At 42.1% G+C, this 17,957-nt stretch overlaps 1 protein-coding gene across 3 annotated transcripts in view; it reads right to left on the bottom strand.

The window, feature by feature from the left end:
* Positions 1-17,957, bottom strand: part of LOC141133307 (potassium channel subfamily T member 2-like) — a 411,333-nt gene that overhangs the window by 183,949 nt on the left and 209,427 nt on the right. For all 3 annotated transcript variants that reach the window (XM_073622598.1, XM_073622596.1, XM_073622597.1), the window contains exon 8: positions 10,795-10,878. In XM_073622598.1, coding sequence (XP_073478699.1) covers positions 10,795-10,878 — 84 coding nt within the window. The remainder of the gene's footprint in view (positions 1-10,794; positions 10,879-17,957) is intronic.

The raw sequence follows: 17,957 nt of genomic DNA on the forward strand, positions 1-17,957 counted from the left end.
ACCAGGCCCATGATGCTCTTAATCTGGGCCTGAGTATAGTGGTTAGTGTAGTATAGTATAGTGGTCAGTATGGTGTAGTGTAGTATGGTGGACAGTGTAGTGTAGTGGTTAGTGTAGTGGACAGTGTAGTATGGTGGACAGTATAGTGTAGTATAGTGTAGTGGACAGTGTAGTATGCTGGTCAGTATAGTGTAGTGTAGTGGACAGTGTAGTGGTTAGTGTAGTGGACAGTGTAGTATGGTGGTCAGTGTAGTATAGTGGTCAGTGTAGTGGTTAGTGTAGTATGGTGGACAGTGTAGTATGGTGGACAGTATAGTGTAGTATAGTAATGGTGGTCAGTGTAGTATGGTGGTCAGTGTAGTATGGTGGTCAGTGTAGTGGTTAGTGTAGTGGACAGTGTAGTATGGTGGACAGTGTAGTATGGTGGTCAGTATCGTATAGTGTAGTGGACAGTGTAGTATGGTGGTCAGCGTAGTATGGTGGTCAGTGTAGTATGGTGGTCAGTGTAGTGGTCAGTGTAGTATGGTGGTCAGTATAGTGTAGTATAGTGGACAGTGTAGTGTGGTCAGTGTAGTATGGTGGTCAGTGTAGTATAGTGGTCAGTGTAGTGTAGTATGGTGGTCAGTGTAGTATGTGGTCAGTGTAGTATAGTGGTCAGTGTAGTGTAGTATGGTGGTCAGTGTAGTATGGTGGACAGTGTAGTATAGTGGTCAGTGTAGTGGTTAGTGTGGTGGACAGTGTAGTGTGGTGGTCAGTGTAGTGTGGTGGTCAGTGTAGTGTGGTGGTCAGTGTAGTGTGGTGGTCAGTGTAGTGTGGTGGTCAGTATAATGTAGTATAGTGAACAGTGTAGTATAGTGGACAGTGTAGTATGGTGGTCAGTATAGTGTAGTATAGTGGACAGTGTAGTATGGTGGTCAATGTAGTGTAGTATAATGGACAGTGTAATGTAGTATAGTGGACAGTGTAGTGTAGTATGGTGGTCAGTGTAGTATGGTGGTCAGTGTAGTATGGTGGTCAGTATAATGTAGTATAGTGGACAGTGTAGTGTAGTATAGTGGTCAAGTGTAGTGTAGTATAGTGGACAGTGTAGTGTAGTATGGTGGTCAGTGTAGTGGTCAGTGTAGTATAGTGGTCAGTATAGTATAGTGGTCAGTGTAGTGGACAATGTAGTGTAGTGGACAGTGTAGTTCTCAGTGTAGTGGTCAGTATAGGAATCGGTAGGTCAGTACTATTGTATTTGAAGGGACTCAGGATAGCTAAAAGTCCACAGGTTGGGGGGGGGGCGCAAATTACTTGCCTTGCCCCGGGTGCTGACAACCCACGCTACGCCACTGCATGTGTCACATCAATTATTATATAAAACAACTATTTCAATACTCTGATCAAATCTGGCAATTAATTGTTTTTACACTACCATTTTGATTACTTTTGACCAATTTTGCTAGCATTGAAGTGAAGATGAAAGCACTCAATTGGTTGAAAATATATTCGTTATTTTCAAGGTGATGGTTTGGTGTTGGGAGTAATTATTTGATTTGGATGACACCTTTATATGTTTGTGTACTCCTTTTATTATACATTTGAAATGGAATGTATTAAAGTTAATGTACATGGATTTCACTATGTGTGTTTTGCTATGGCTTCCAATCCATTACAATGATCAAACTGAAAGCAAAAATAATCAGTGTTTGTATGGTTAGCATAACAGACATGAAATAGTGATAGATGGAGATCAAGATGGATCCATAAATATGCCTGGAAGCTAACTAGAACACCAACACGGTTTTTCTATCAGTGTAGAAAATAGGAAAGTTCTGTTTAAAGGTGACTGGCAATGAAACTGTTGTCTCAAGAATATACAGAAAAAAAACAAGTACACCTAGTACACCTTACTTATCAGCCCTGCATGAGGTTATGCCTTTTGCTGCTAGAGGTATTTTGCACACATGTTTAAAAAATATATATTTAAGGCCTGAAGATTACTTAAATCTCCCAAAACATTATATACATTTTGAAAGCAAAGACCCTGGAGAATAGTGGTAGTTCCAATTTTTTATATTAGCACAATTGTTCAACAAATGCAAATTTCAGTAAAAAATACACTAAAGTTAATTTGAGGTCACACAAACACAATATATTACCCACTTTTTTAGTAGAATATAAATGATAAGGTTGAGATGAGTAAATAGATACCCAGTATATCAAGCCTTATAATTGCATGCACCCATCTAACTGTGACAAACCCTGTTACCATCATTTTTTTTATAGGCGGCGCTTAACCCCTACAGGCAGTTAATCATGAATAATGGGCTCACTGTGATATGTAACATGTGTACACAACCCTTAAACATTTAAAGCTTAAGGTGATTGTAAATGCTGGAACAACAACAGCAATCAGCTTATATATACTCTGAACTATGCATTATACCTATCTATGCTGCAGGTGGCGCTGTAGTAATAGAGTGCATAGTTCATGTTTTCTTTCATGTTTTCTATGATATAACAGGATGAATTGTCTATCTCAGTGCATGTACTTGTTTATTCCTGCTTCCTGTTTCTGTCTCCATGATATAAAGACATGCTTTGATATCCTCCATGAAAGTAAAGGTATACTCTGCATACAACAGGCGCCTGCTAATAGTAAAGGCAAAACATTTCTTTTCCTTAATGTATTCCCTGTATTAGGGTAAAAATGCCCCAGTGGTAGTATTGCCCCCTCACCCCCCTTATACTTACCTGAGTTCTCGATCCAGCGCTTTGCCCATCTGCAGAGGTGTTGGTCTCTCTCTCTCCTCACAGGACAGAGAGGCAGCAGTGAAAGCCATTGGCCTCTGCTGTTGTCATTCAAATCCTGTGCAGATGGAGCGAGCATGCAGGTATGCCCCCATAGGAACTGGCTTCATATGGTGGTGCACTAAGAAGAGGAGTAGACTGAAGCATCGGTGGGGACCCCAGAAGAGGAGGTTTAGGGTCACTCTGTGCAAAACCATTGCACAGAGCAGGTAAGTATGAGTATAACATGTTTTTAATAAAAACTGAACCTTTACAAACGCTTTAAAGTATAACTAAAGGCAAAACTTTGTTTTAGTTTTGGATAAAGTGAAGAGGGATTAGAACACCCACCAGGATTTGTTGCTGTCTGTGCCCCTGTTAGGGAGATTCCCCCTCTCTATTTATTATGTTCACCATTATCATTGAAAGAGGAAGTAAAAGAAAATCCCAAATTTTGTGTTGTCCCCAGAAAAGTAATAGAGGGGAAATCTTCCAATGGGGACATTAGTTCTGGTGACCTAGGGGGTTCCAAGGAATTCCCTTAATTTGCAGGGATTTCCTCTCACTTCCTGTTTGGCTATGGGACAGGAAGTGGAGGAAAACCTCTGCAATGGGACAAAGGCGGCGGAAAGATTTGCAGTTATTATAGGGATGTGGTGCTGATATTTCCAGCCAGGCTTGTGCTCTTATACATTTTGAGTTATAACCCTCCCTTGCTCTATCCAAAATGTAAAAAAAAGTTTTTCCTTTAGTTCTAGTTCAGCTCCAGGAAAAAATAGAAACAACCCTTGCAGGCTTCCTCCTGGCTGCAGGACCAGCCTCCCAAAGACACTTCTCTTCCCTCCTTTGAAGGTCGCAGGTGCACGGGTCCTACAGGATTGTCTGAAAATCAAGTTTTTGTAGCACCACAGGGTGGCACTGTGGATACCAAACTAATACAGATGTGCCACGTCCTTAAGAATTTGGAATACTTTTTGGGAGACTTGATATTGGACTTTATAGGCACTGAGATACACATTGTTAAAAGTTAAACGTCTTTATTACAAAAAAAGTTTTTACATTAAAAACACACAAACATTATTAAAAGAATTGCAATGTAAATATTGCCTAGATGCTATAAGTCACACCACCAATTACATCACAGGGTTGTGTTCTGAGCGATCGTAGAAGCGCCTTAAAGAAGACAGTTGCCAATATTCTATCAGGCTTGGTGTAGATTGGTTGGGGTGTGCTGTGACTCAGCTCTAAATGTTACGCACGAAAGTGCTTCTTCAGGAGTTTAGGCATATATTAATCAATGCATCACAGGTACACACAGGGCACATGTCCAGGACATGGGGATGTTGCAGAAATATGTCATCAAACATTTTAAATGGTCTATACAACTATGTGAATACATAGCCCCAACACATCAATGGTTAAGGAACATCACAGTATAACAAGCAGGGGGTAAAAGGACAGATTTACACAATAAGAGTCCTATAAGGTGACCAGCACTTCAATGAATCTGAAGTATAGTGATCCTTCACAGCTGCAATAGCAAGGGCCTCTTTACCATGTGTAGTGATTCTTGGAGCGACGGATGTCCTGAGCAGATGTGTACCCATGGTGACCTTACAGTATAAAACTACCTTGCTATTGCAGCTGTGAAGGATTACTATACTCCAGATCCACTGGCAACCGTCTTCTTTAGGGCGCTTCTACGGCCATTCAGGACGCAACCCTGTGGTGTAATTGGGGGTGTGACTTATAACATCTAGGCAATATTTACATTGCAATACTTTTAATAATGTTTGTACGTTTTTAATGTACAGTAAAAACTTTTTTGTAATAAAGATGTTTAACTTTTACCAATGTGTATCTCAGTGCCTATAAAGTCCAGTATCAACTCTCCCAAATAGTATTCCTACAGGATTGTCACCCTCTCTTAACAAGACCAGCAGGCTAGTATCACTATTATTATTATTATACAGGATTTATATAGCGCCAACAGTTTACGCAGCGCTTTACAATATAAAAGGGAGACAATACAGTTATAATACAATAACATACAAGAGGATCAAGAGGGCCCTAATAGGGTGGGGCAGGTGGTACAAAAGGTTGTAACTGTGGGGAATGAGCTGGTGAAAGTGGTAGGAGATTAGTTGGAGACGTGATAGGCTTTCCTGAAGAGATGAGTTTTCAGGGATCGCCTGAAGGTAGCAAGAGTAGGGGATAGCCGGATAGATGGAGGTAGCGAGTTCCAGAGGATGGGAGAGGCTCTGGAGATATCCTGGAGATGAGCATGGGAGGAGGAGATGAGAGAGCTTGAAAGCAGGAGGTCTTGAGAAGAGCGAAGAGGTCGATTTGGGTGATATTTGGAGACAAGATTAGTGATGTAGCTCGGGGTAGAGTTGTGAATGGCTTTGTATGTTGTAGTTAGTATTTTGAATTTAATTCGCTGGGTGATTGGGAGCCAGTGTAGGGATTGGAGTAGAGGTAGGTATGTTTTGAAAGAATCAAATTATAAAATAAGAATCCATAGTGTCTTTGTTCAGGGGAAATACTGGAAACACCCACGGTACAGACAGAGATACAATAAGGTGAACATGAGATTATACTCCACCGAACATCAACACACCAAGCCTCTTACCAAAGAAAACGGACCACTGAATTACAGGTGGTCAAACAAGCATGATATTTCCACAGCGCCACGGAACCACTTCAATTGGATCATAGAGGGCTGGATTCTGTAGTCACATTCAATGGTAATTCATAGGTACATGCATAGGATACAAGAAAGCAACTCCTCATAGTGTAGTATTTAAAACCAAAGTAAATTTATTTCTTATAAAAAGCCAGGGTACTCAAATTTTGAGAAATAAAAACAGGCATATCAAAAGTTGCAATTCGTTATGGATAGCAGATGTTTCCAATCACAAAGATGGCTTCAGTCAGCACGTTACAGTGTCGTGACATCAGAGCACTGTAACGTGCTGACTGTGGCCATCTTTGTGGTTGGAAACATCTGCTATCCATGACAAATTGCAACTTTTGATATGCCTGTTTTTATATCATGCTTGTTTGAACACCTGTAATTCAGTGGTCCATTTTCTTTGGTAAGAGGCCCGGTGTGTTGATGTTTGGTGGAGGATAATCTCATGTTCACCTTATTGTATCTCTGTCTGCACCGTGGGTGGTTCCATTATTTCCCCTGAACAAAGACTCTGTTTTAATACTATGGACTCTTATCTTATAATTTGATGCTTCTAGCGTTGCATATGTTTAACCTTTATGCTTTTTATTGTCCCCATACAATTTATATCACCTGCTTTATTATTGTTAGCGCAGTGATTAATTTTGAATTTAATGTTTTAAAAGAAGAAACAAGATTTAGTAGCTCAAATTGTTAATTTATGTGTAGTGTTTTTTAGCAATACTGTATATAGGAGACTTTTGAATACAGGGTATAGTCGTTATTTAAAACAAAAATTAATTTTATTGAAGGTTACCAATCCTTAAATGTGGCAACTGCATTTGTTTGTTTTTCTAGGCTTATTTCCTGATGTTCTAGCCAGTAACATACTTCCTGTCTAAAGCCTGGTACACACTACTATATTTTTCCCATCGCCATTGACTGAAAGTGCTGATCGGGAGCTGGTCGGCAGACGTTTTCGGTCACGAGCCTTCGGTCAGCTTCTGTCAGACCTGCTGCCGTACACATGGGCCAAATATCGGACAGTTTCTATTGAACCGATCGATGGTGGACGATTCCAGGCTGGAATTCTGCTTTAATACAGCCATCGCATCTAACAATTGGTAAGCTACATAATAAAATAAATTTTGGTTTTTGGGTTACATTGCTTCTACAGTTCCCAGTTGGCAGCAAGCAAAAAACGGAAAATTGTATACTCACCTTTCCGTAATTTTCCTTTCCTGTCGCATCTTCATGGCAGCATACATTTGGGTTGTAACTCGGCACCTCACAACCTGATAGGACTGAATAGCTATAAATTGTAAGACAGGACCCACCTCAGTATTCTCTATTGAGGCGATTCAGTTCGCATTTGTAGCGCTATACAAATCATTCATTTATTCATCACCGCAGAACGTAGAAGGGTGGGCATCTGTATGCTGCCATGAAGATGCGACAGGAAAGGAAAATTATGGAAAGGTGAGTATATAATTTTCCGTTTTCCTGTCGCATGATGGCAGCATACATTTGGGAAATAACTCGCCAAATTGGTGGGCTCAAGAAGAAATTAAGTTTATTTAACAAGCAATTGATGCATTGGCTTGAATGATTGACCTCCCGAAATGAAATCCACAGTCAACAACTTTGCTGAATCTACTTTATAGTGGGCCAAAGAGGTGTTTTTGGAAGACCAAGTTGTGGCTTTGCATATTGTTTCCTCGGTCACTCTGCAGTACGCTGCCCATGAAGTCGCCATTGCCCTAGTGGAGTGAGCTTTTAGGCCCTCAGGTATTTGAATCTGCTGTAGTGAATAGGTTTTTTTGATGATCTTCACCAACCAAGAAGCGGTGGTCTGAGAGGAGGCTGCCTGTCCACTTTTGAAACCGTGAGGACTCCATGTGTATGCTGCCATGATGTGACAGGAAAGTCTCTTGGCACAGTAGAAACTTTAAGATGCTGTAGTTCGCTAAAACTGAATGAAGTGTTTTAGCTTAGTCAACTAAAGTGTATAAATGTGACCTTACCTATTATTTCTTAATTTCCCTGAAAAATATCCCTAATTTTACCCTTCAATTGACCTTGGTAGGATCTAGGATTTGTAGACTTAAATTAAGTTAATGGGTGCATTACGTTCACATGAATGAGAACACATTTTTTGCTGAAAGTAATTTTAAAAAAAAGAACAGAAAGCCGGGATTAGGATGATGAAGGATTGTCCAACCTAGTATCAGACACATTACCACAAACGAGAAAGATTCTTAAGAATAACAGCACAGACAAATCTATTAACATCAGGGATAGTATGAAACAAATTAAAGTGATTAATCCAAGCAAATGAAAGTCCTCCGGCATGAACAGACAGTTCTCCATTCTGAGAAACATCTGATAAAATAATGAGCAACTCCAGAAACAAGTAGAATGAAACATTAAATGTTAATGCCATACCAGCAACAGTGCGCTATGTTCAAATTAAGAAGTATTCTACTTATTTATTCAACAAAGTCTATGTGGACCCCATACTGCTGCTCTCACAATCATATTAGTCTGGATGGACTTCTTTTTTCAAGCTAACTCTTGGGCTGGATTTCAGTGTTATGTCACTTAGAGGCAGCAACTAATGACAGCACAGGGAGGGCAGAGAGGCTGTAGAATAACTGGACATTATGGAGCAACTGGAATCAGAATAGGAAAGTAAGTTCAAGAACAGGGGATCTGGGAAAAGAGTAGACCAACACAAAAAATCCACAATCGGAGAGGCAAAATTGAGGTGCACAAGGAAGCCAATGTCAGAGAAGCAGCATGGAAAATAACAGGAGAGCAAGGTTCGGAGAGCAAGCATGATGGAGCAAGGAGGAGTCAGGATCAGATTTAGAAAAACAACATGGAGCAGAACAGGAGACACAGGATCAGGGAGGCTACATGGAGGAAAGCAGGAGAGACATGACAGGCTGACATCAAGGAGGAGAATAAGAGAAACAGGACCAGAATGTGGAGAAGAACAGGAGATGGAGGATCAGAGAGGAAGCAGGGAGGAGAGCAGGAGAAGCAGGAAAGATTGACATTAAGGAGGAGAACAAGAGAGACAGGGCCAGAATATGGAGAACAGGGAAGGGAGGATCAGAGAAGCAGCGTGAAGGAGAAAAGGAGAGAGGATCAGAGAGCATTGTGTACAACAAGAGAAAAAGGATCAGAGAGGCAGCATGGAGGAAAACAAAAGACAGGACAGATTAAAAACATGGAGGAGAATGTGAGAGGCAGGACCAGAATATGGAGGAAAACAGGGGAAGGAGGATCACAGAGACAGCATGGAAGAGGAAAGGTGAGGCAGGTTTGGAAATGCAGCATTGATGAGAACAGGAGAGAAAGGATCAGAGAGGCAGCATGGAGGGGAGCAGTAGAAAAAGTACAGATTGCCAGAGAGGCTGCATGGAGGAGGAAAGGTGGGACAGGTTTGGAAATGCAGCATTGATGAGAACAGGAGAGACAGGATCAGAGATGCAGCATGGAGGAGAACAGGAGAGACAGGATCGGAGATGTAGCATGGAGGAGAACAGGAGAGATAGGGTCAGAGATGCAGTACGGAGGAGAACAGGAGGGACAGGATCAGAGATGCAGCATGGAGGAGAACAGGAGAGATAGGATCAGGGATGCAGCATGGAGGAGAACAGGAGAGACAGGATCAGAGAGGCAGTATGGAGGAGCACAGGAGAGACAGGATCAGAGAGGCAGCATGGAGGAGAGCAGCAGAAAAAGTACAGATTGACATCAAGGAAAACAGGAGAAACAGGACACAAATATGGAGAACAGGGAAGGAAGCATCAGAGAAGCAGCATGAAGGAGAAACAGGTTCAGAAATGCAGCATTGAGAACAGGAGAAACAAGCTCAGAGAGGCAGCATGGAGGAGAACAGGACAGACTGATAACCTAGAGGAGAACATGAGAGGCAGGACCAGAATATGGAGGAAAACAGGGGAGGGAGGATCACAGGCAGCATGGAGGAGGAAAGGTGAGGCAGGTTTGGAAATGCAGCATTGATCAGAACAGGAGAGAAAGGATCAGAGAAGCAGCATGGAGGTGAGCAGTAGAAAAAGTACAGATTGCCATCATGGAGGAGAAAGAGAGGGAGGACCAGAATATGGAGGAGAACATGTAAGGGAGGATCAGAGAGGTAGTATGGAGAAGCACAGGAGAGCTACGATCAGACAAGAGGATATAAAAGAAAAGTAGAGCCAGGATTGGAATGACAATGTGAAAAAGAACAGGAGAGAGAGTTTCTGAGAGGAGGCATACAGAAAAGCCAGAATCATAGACGTAGCATGGAGAAGCACAGGAAAGCCAAGGTCGGACAGGCAGGATATAAAAGAAAAGTAGAACCAGGATTAGAATGACAATGCGCAAAAGAACAGGAGAGAGAGTTTCTGAGAGGAGGAGCACAGGTGAGCCAGAATCACAGAAGTAGCATGGAGGAGCACAGGAAAACCAAAAACATAGAGGGCGCAGGAAAGCAGGAGAGCCAAATTCAGAGATGTAGCATGTAAGAGAACAGTAGAGTAGGCGAAACAGGGCAGAATGACAACATGGAGGAGAACAAAGGAGACAGGACCAGAATATGGAGGAGAACAGGGAGGGAAGATCAAAAAGGAAGCATTGAGGAGCACAGGAGAGACAAGTTTAAAGATGCAGAGTGGAGAAGGGCAAGAAGCTAGACCAAGAGGGTTTTTACTATTAGCAAAACAAAGTGTGCACCAACTCTTCAGGGAAACAGACAGTGGAAGGTGGGATAACGAATATCCTGCTACACTTTAAAACTAGGAGCAAAGTAGTATTCCCATCTTAAAGCGGGGTTCCACCCAAATTTTGAACAATATCTGTATGTATTCTCTTCCTTGCCTAGATGCTGACATGCCGTTTAAAAAAATTTAAATCGCCGTAATTACCTTTTATTTTTCTATTCTTCTTTGCACTTCCTGGTTCTCCTCCCATGGGAGTAGGCGTGTTTCTAGCCTCTCCCAGACTCCTGAGAGCTAGTCTCAGGCTTCCCAGGATGCCACTGAGCATGTGCGGGAACGAGCAGTGAATGCTGGGAGCACAGCATTCACCACATCCAGGAAATAAATGCTTGTGGGCTTCAAATGCCCACAATGAAGATGGAAACCGCCTGCAGTGAATAATATAAGTTATTCTTTCCGACGAAATCTGACACAGGCGGACATATTACACACAATATGTGAGTATGTAATGCTGAGAAGAAAAGTTTGTGAATGAACTCAAAAAAAAAAAAACGATAGATAGGTGGACCCCCGCTTTAATTCTAAGACACGTTTGATGAAGCAGATAGTGTAACTTACGATCATGTTCTCCAATGCATGTTTTGCCAGCCAGCAGTTGAGGAAGACTGGAATATAAAGACTTCTCAGTGGAGGCCAAAATACCTAAAACAGAGCACAGATAACAGTAAATAAAGGCACCATTGTAATATGTTAATTAACATTGCTATCATGCCATGTTGGTCTAACCAGCATTGGTTTTGGGTGAGACAAAAGTGCTGCTTTCCCTTCACTTCCTGACTTCCTCACAGCAAATACTGGTAGTAAAATGAAGTCCCTCAAAAGTGAAGGAATCTTTGGTTGTCACCAGGGTCACCAGAGCTAACCTCTCTGTTGAAAGATTTGCCTTCTAATCCTGTTCGGGTGACAATTTAAATTAGGGATTTCTTTCACTTTTCAAGTAATGAAAACGGATATATGAATGGAGAACAGGCAGATAGATAAAAGGTCCACCTCTCTTCGATTCATATAGTGCTTTTCATTGATGGATTCATTAGTACAGCTTCTATGAATGGATGAGGGGGCAGAAAGGATGGTCATAGTCACCACTCTTTGTAATTGCCCATGACAGATCCACTAACTGCTGCACTGGAAGATTACTGCTGTGGGGGAATAAGGGGGGCAGAGGATTTTGGATTTCAACCAAAAACAGCAGCCAGCGGCATAAGGGACACTTCATATTGCTCTAGACCAGGGATCTTTAAACTTTCTAAACAAAGGGTCAGTATACTGTCTTTCAGACTTTAGGGGGGGCAGACTGTGGCCAGTGGGAGTAGAAAATGTCCAAGCATTGGGAGTAAACAATGCCTCAGACTTGATGGTCAGTGGGAGTAGGCCTCCTATATGCGTTGCACCAGACAAAATGCCCGTAGGTTGAGGCCAGTGGCATATGATGTTGTAAACTCAGTGTTGATTCCTGGCGTGGCATGTTTTGCCTGTGTTGCTCTAACTTTTGAGAGTATATCTACTAATAGATTGTGCAGTTTTAGCATACTGCTCTATGGTTCTTTGTTCTTTCTCCTGCCTGTTATTACTTTGAGGTGCTGGTTTTGGATAACCAGTGAAGGACCGTAGAGGCGGTGGAATCAGTAGTATCCTGAGAAGTGGCGGCCTGTCCATTAGGGGCACAGGGGCGCTGCCCCCCATCCATGCGTCCGACCCCCTAATCTACATGCAGGGTGCTGGATGCAAGGATTCCAATGGGGAGGTGGCTCTAATAGGCTTCAAAAAAGGGTGGGCTCAGGGCGCAGAGCACTGCGCTCTGAGCCCACCCAGTTGTGTGACAATAGTGAATGAACATTCGCTCCTATGGGCAATGAACATTCGCTCCTACATCCCATCACCCATAGGAGCGCTGCCCGCCTGCAACCTAGATGGGGTAATTGCGGGGCTGGATGACCAATCGCGACAGTGGAGGGGTGACCTGACCGACAGCGGGGGAGGGGGTGCCGTTCCTCCGGCCGACCAGGGGGTGGGGGTGGGGGGTGGTTGTTCATTATGGTTTAATAAGAAATAACTTTATTTTTTCACACACTTTTTTTGTATTGATCACTACAGAGATAATGGTTTTCTGCAGCTTTTAGATTAATCATCATTGGTATTAGTTAGAGGAATAGTGTCTCATTGTTGGTATTAGTGGAAGGAACAGAACTCCATCATTGGTATCACTGGAAGGAATAGTGCTGTGTCATTGGTATCAGTAGGAGAAATAGTGTCCCATCGTTGGTATTGGAGGAAGAAATATCGCCCCATCATTGGTATCAGTGGGAAGAATCATGCCCCATCTTTAGTGTCAATGGGAGGAATAGTGCCTCATTGGTGTCAGTGCAAGGAATTATTTATGCCCCTCTTTTGGTGTCAATGGCAAGAATTTTGCTTCACTGTTGGTATCAGTGGGAACAATGGTGCCCCAAGGGCCAGACAAAGGCAAGCAAAGTGCTGCATTCAGAGCAATCTGCATTCATGTCCCTTTTCAGAGGGCATTTGGCAGGTGTTGACAGGCGATGAAGAGGCAATATATATCGATAGCCTGATTGAACCCTATAATGCCAAATTACCATGCCACAATTGCGTGCACTACATGCGGTTGCAGTGCAGCCCCATTGAACTCAATGGGCAAGTTTGAAAGCGGTGCTGCTTGTACTCTGTACCCCGAGTTAAAAATGGTGTGGCCGCAAAGCTAGGCATCGCAGCTGTGGCATATGAACAGACCCATCTGGCTGTTATTTTACAGTTCAGGTGGGTGGCCGGGTGACAGTTAATCTACGGCTCAGCTGCCAACTTTTATTGGGCAACCCCCATCCCACCTCGACAGCTTGGCTGAAAGAGACCTAAAATAAATGCTTATTATGAACCACATAGGGGAAAGCAAATTTAAAAAAAAAGAAATAAGGACATATTTTTTATTATTTTTTTTGCCCTGTGGGAGTCCAAGAAATCTAAAAGAAAAAGTAAAAATAAAAAATTAATTAAAAAAGCCAGTGTGGCTCTCAGTCTGCTGTGCAGGGGGATTACAACAAGAAGCTAGTATAAAGCCATATTCAAGTACTTATAATTGCTGTATTTAAATACCATCATTATCTTTTAAAGAATAGATAACTATGGAGATGATTAAGCAGGCCATAGATGAGTTGAAAACCGAACGAAAATTCTTGGTCATTCGTTTTTTGCATCATTAGTGTGCCAGCTGCGATACGCAATTTTCATGCCGCAATCGAAAATGCCAGATCCAGCATGCTGGATTTTGTTTAGAAGAACGAAAAGAATGATGGCAGAATCGTATGTGGCATTTTTGTTTTTCAATCGACAGAATGTTCGGCTTTCGACGCGTCTATGACCGGCCTTACATTTGATCTGTTTTCACACATATTTAATGAATACTCGGATTAAGTGAATGCTTTAATAGAGTTTTTTTTTTTTAAAGAACTGATAAGGAATCCTTCCTCCCACACACAGATACAAACATCTACACAGCCTTTTGCTTTGGTTGCACGAGGGCGCAAGGTATTGCCGCTGATTAGAATTAGAGCCTAAGAGGCAGAAGAGGATGACAAGGGACAGACGTGTCTGTGCAATAGTAATTGTAACAGAATGGGCCGGATCCTAATAAGCCGGCATCGAGTTCCAATCTCTCCCCTAAGCCTTAATAACAGCTCTCGTATTATTACACGGTAGCCAGAGGTTGGAGTGATTGGAGAAGAGGAGAATTGGAGCCGCCGAACAGCACTCCAAGAGGGGCAAGGTCATGTACTCATCAAGCTGCCTGAAAAGTGATGTCTGTAAGCAGTGATTGGCAGCTGCGCGCGATCTTCCTGCTTTCTCGACACCCACCGTGGGCAGAAAGAGTGTGGGAGAAATGATATTATCCGACAGGTACTAGTTAAAACAAAAAAGGGAGAGATGAAGCTAAGATCTAAAGCACAGAGTTAAAGGGAATTGGGGATAAGGACACTCAGGCCAGGCACTGAAGAATGAGAAATACAACAATAGGAGATGGATTTAGACTAACAATGCATTCACACCAACAATGGCCTGTGTAAAAAGCATTAAAGCTGAACTCCAGGCACAAAAACGTTCTCAATAGCCACAGAGGATATTCATCTAATTAGTGTGTATCAAACATCTTTGCAAACCCAGATATTACCCTAAAAAAAGTAGTCGTGACCATAGCTCCCAACCGTCCCTGATTTCGAGGGACTGTCCCTGATTTGGAGCAATGTCCCTCTGTCCCTCATTTTGGTCTGATCTATATAGATGTATATAAAATGCACTTTTTATCTATCAAAAAGTGTTTTCCAGCGCTAAACCTTTCATCTGATTTCTAAATTGCTGCATTTACAAATTCCAAAAGCCAATATAAAGGAATAATAGTGGTAAAAAAGTACTTTTAGTGGGTTTAACCAATCTTGTTTTTTTGTACAATTCTCCTTTAAGGGGGCGTGGCAATGGGTGTGTCCTATGCCTGCATACTTTTACTGATAGGTGTCCCTCATTCCCACCTCAAAAAGTTGGGAGGTATGGTCGTGACATCATCACTGTACTGTACATAGCCTGTGCAGAAAGCAGAGCTGTGGGATGGGCCAACAGGCCCCACCCACTATAGGCTGCCTGCAGGAAACTACAGGAGGAGGTGGAGACAAGACCAGTCACCCTGTACAGGGAGAGAGAGCAGCAGTGACCGGTAGATTACTGCACAGATCTTTAATAAATAGACAAAGCACAACAAGATTCAAATTAAATACATTTGTCATGTGTATTCTTACCACTTGGCACCCGCTTACAGTAGATATGCTGCGAGCAGGTGGCAAAGCCAAGCACTGCGTCGTACCTGTACATTGCGACATACTTCCTGGCTTGGTGGCGCGCATTGCGCTCGCCCCCTGCTGACCTGTGCTGTGACTGGACACAGGATGAGTTTGTCAGCAGTGTACAGCCAATGATGTACACCTGCTGATCGGCTGTAGCCAATCACAGCACAGAGTTCTGTGTTGACAAACACACAAAACTCTGTACACAAAGATTGATCTGGCTGTTTTTTCTCCCTGAAATCAACTCTGAGTTCAGGGAGAAAACACAACCAGCTCTGTTAGTAAAAACAGCACACATTACACTTGTTAGGTACACAGTTAACCCCTTGATGTTAACCCCTTCCCAGCCAGGGTCATTAGTATGGTGTACAGCAGGGCTTTTTTCTAAGAGAATAGGTGCAGGAACTCTCCCCTTCCGAGTCACCCCTTGTCTCTGCCCCCTAACCACCTTCGAGCACCGTTCTTTGGTGATCAAATACCACCAAAAGAGCTACATTTGTGTGAAAAAAAATTATAAAAATTTCATTTGGGTACAGTGTTGCATGACCACACTATTGCCAGTTAAAGTAGCACAGTGCTTAATAGCAAAAACATTTTTGTTTTTGGATTTAGATACACTTTAATGGTGATGGATCTTGATTGTCCACAGATGTCAGATTCCAGATGTCAGAATACCCTGATGTTAGCCCTTCTTTACCCATCTATGCCTTTATGGACCTTGCTTTGTGCACTGGTGTCATGTTGGAACGTGAAGGGACCATCCCCAAACTGTTCCTACAACGTTGGGAGCATAAAATTGTCCAAAATGTCTTTGTATGCTGACGCCTTAAGAATTCCCGTCACTGAAGCTAAGGGTCCAAGCCCAACCCCCGAAAAAACCCCTCCACACCATAATCTCCACCCCACCCCCACCAAATTATTTGGACTGGTGCACAAAAGCAAGGTCCATAAAGACATGGATGAGCGAGTTTGGGGTGGAGGAACTTGACTGACCTGCACAGAGTCCTGACCTCAACCCAATACAACACCTTTGGGATGAATTAGTGCAGAGACTGCGAGCCAGGCCTTCTCCTCCAACATCAGTGCCTGACCTCACAAATGTGCTTCTGGAAGAATGGTCAAAAATTCCCATGGACACACTCCTAAACCTTGTGAACAGTCTTCCCAGAAGAGTTGAAGCTGTTATACCTGCAAAGGGTGGGCCAACTCAAAAATGAACCCTATGGACTAAGACTGGGATGCCATTAAAGTTCACGTGCAAGTAAAGGCAGGCGTCCCAATACTTTTGGTAATATAGTGTATGTCTTAACCGGTTCTCGACCGGCTCACACCTATATAGTGGGGCAGAATGTCTCCCCTGTGGGAAACTCCGTACAAGTACGGGGTACCTTCAAGAGCTGCCAGAGGGCGCGTGTGCCCGCTGCATGGCAGGGGACCCGATGCGCGTGGCTGGTGGTAGCGATAGCCGCTGGCCACGCGCCATCACGTGCAGGAGCGCCAGGACAGGGATTTGTGTGTGTAAACACACAAATCCCTGTGCTGTCAGAGGAGAGGAGACATGTTGTTTGTTCCTACTATGTAGGAACAGCGATATGTCCCCTCTCCTATGCAGCCCTATCCCCATACAGTTAGAACACACTGAGGGAACACACATTTAACCCCTTGATCACCCCTTAGTGTTAACTCCTTCCCTACCAGTGTCATTTACACAGTAATCAGTGCATTTTTATAGCACTGATCACTGTATAGATAACAATGGTCCCAAAAATGTGTCAAAAGTGTCCGATCTGTCCTTTGCAATGTCGCAATACCGCTAAAAATCGCAGATAAGAAATAAACATGCATATACTAAAAAAATCGCAGATAACCGCCATTACTAGTAAAAAAAAAAATAAAAAATAAAAATGCCATAAAAATGCCATAAATTTTTCCCATAGTTTGTAGACACTATAACTTTCACGCAAACCAATCAATATACGCTTATTGCGGGTTTTTTTACCAAAAATATGTAGAAGAATATATATTGGCCTAAACTGATGAAGAAATGTGCTTTTTAAAAACATTTCTGGGGGTATTTATTATAGCAAAACGTAAAAAAATATTTTTTTTTTTTTCAAAATTGATGCTTTTCTTGTGTATAGCGCAAAAAATAAAAACCGCAAAGGTGATCAAATAGCACTAAAAGATCAATCGATCAATATACGCTTATTGCGATTTTTTTTTTTTTTTTACCAAAAATATGTAGAAGATTATATATTGGCCTAAACTGAGGAAGAAATTTGTTTTCTAAAAAAATTTTTGGGGGTATTTATTATAGCAAAACGTAAAAAATATTGTTTTTTTTTTCAAAATTGATACTTTTTTTGTGTATAGCGCAAAAAATAAAAACCGCAAAGGTGATCAAATAGCACTAAAAGATCAATCGATCAATATACGCTTATTGCGATTTTTTTTTACCAAAAATATGTACAAGAATATATATTGGCCTAAACTGAGGAAGAAATTTGTTTTCTAAAAACATTTTTGGGGATATTTATTATGGCAAAAAAGTAAAAAATATTGTTTTTTTTTTCAAAATTGTCACTCTTTTTTTTGTGTATTGCGCAAAAAATAAAAACTGCAAAGGTGATCAAATAGCACTAAAAGAAAGCTCTATTTGTGGGAAAAAAAAGGACTCAATTTTAGTTTGGGTACAGCATTGCATGACCGCGCAATTACCAGTTAAAGCGACTCAGTGCCAAAATGTAAAAAGTGCTCTGGTCAGGAAGGGGGTAAAACCTTCCAGGGCTGAAGTGGTTAAACTTGGTGCATGGTCAGAAAGGCCATTTCTCAATGGTGGCCATAAATCCTTCCATAAATGACCGCCTTGAGTTTTAA

The sequence above is a fragment of the Aquarana catesbeiana genome, linkage group LG03 (assembly GCF_042186555.1).
Source record: "Aquarana catesbeiana isolate 2022-GZ linkage group LG03, ASM4218655v1, whole genome shotgun sequence".
NCBI classification, from domain to species: Eukaryota; Metazoa; Chordata; class Amphibia; order Anura; family Ranidae; genus Aquarana; species Aquarana catesbeiana.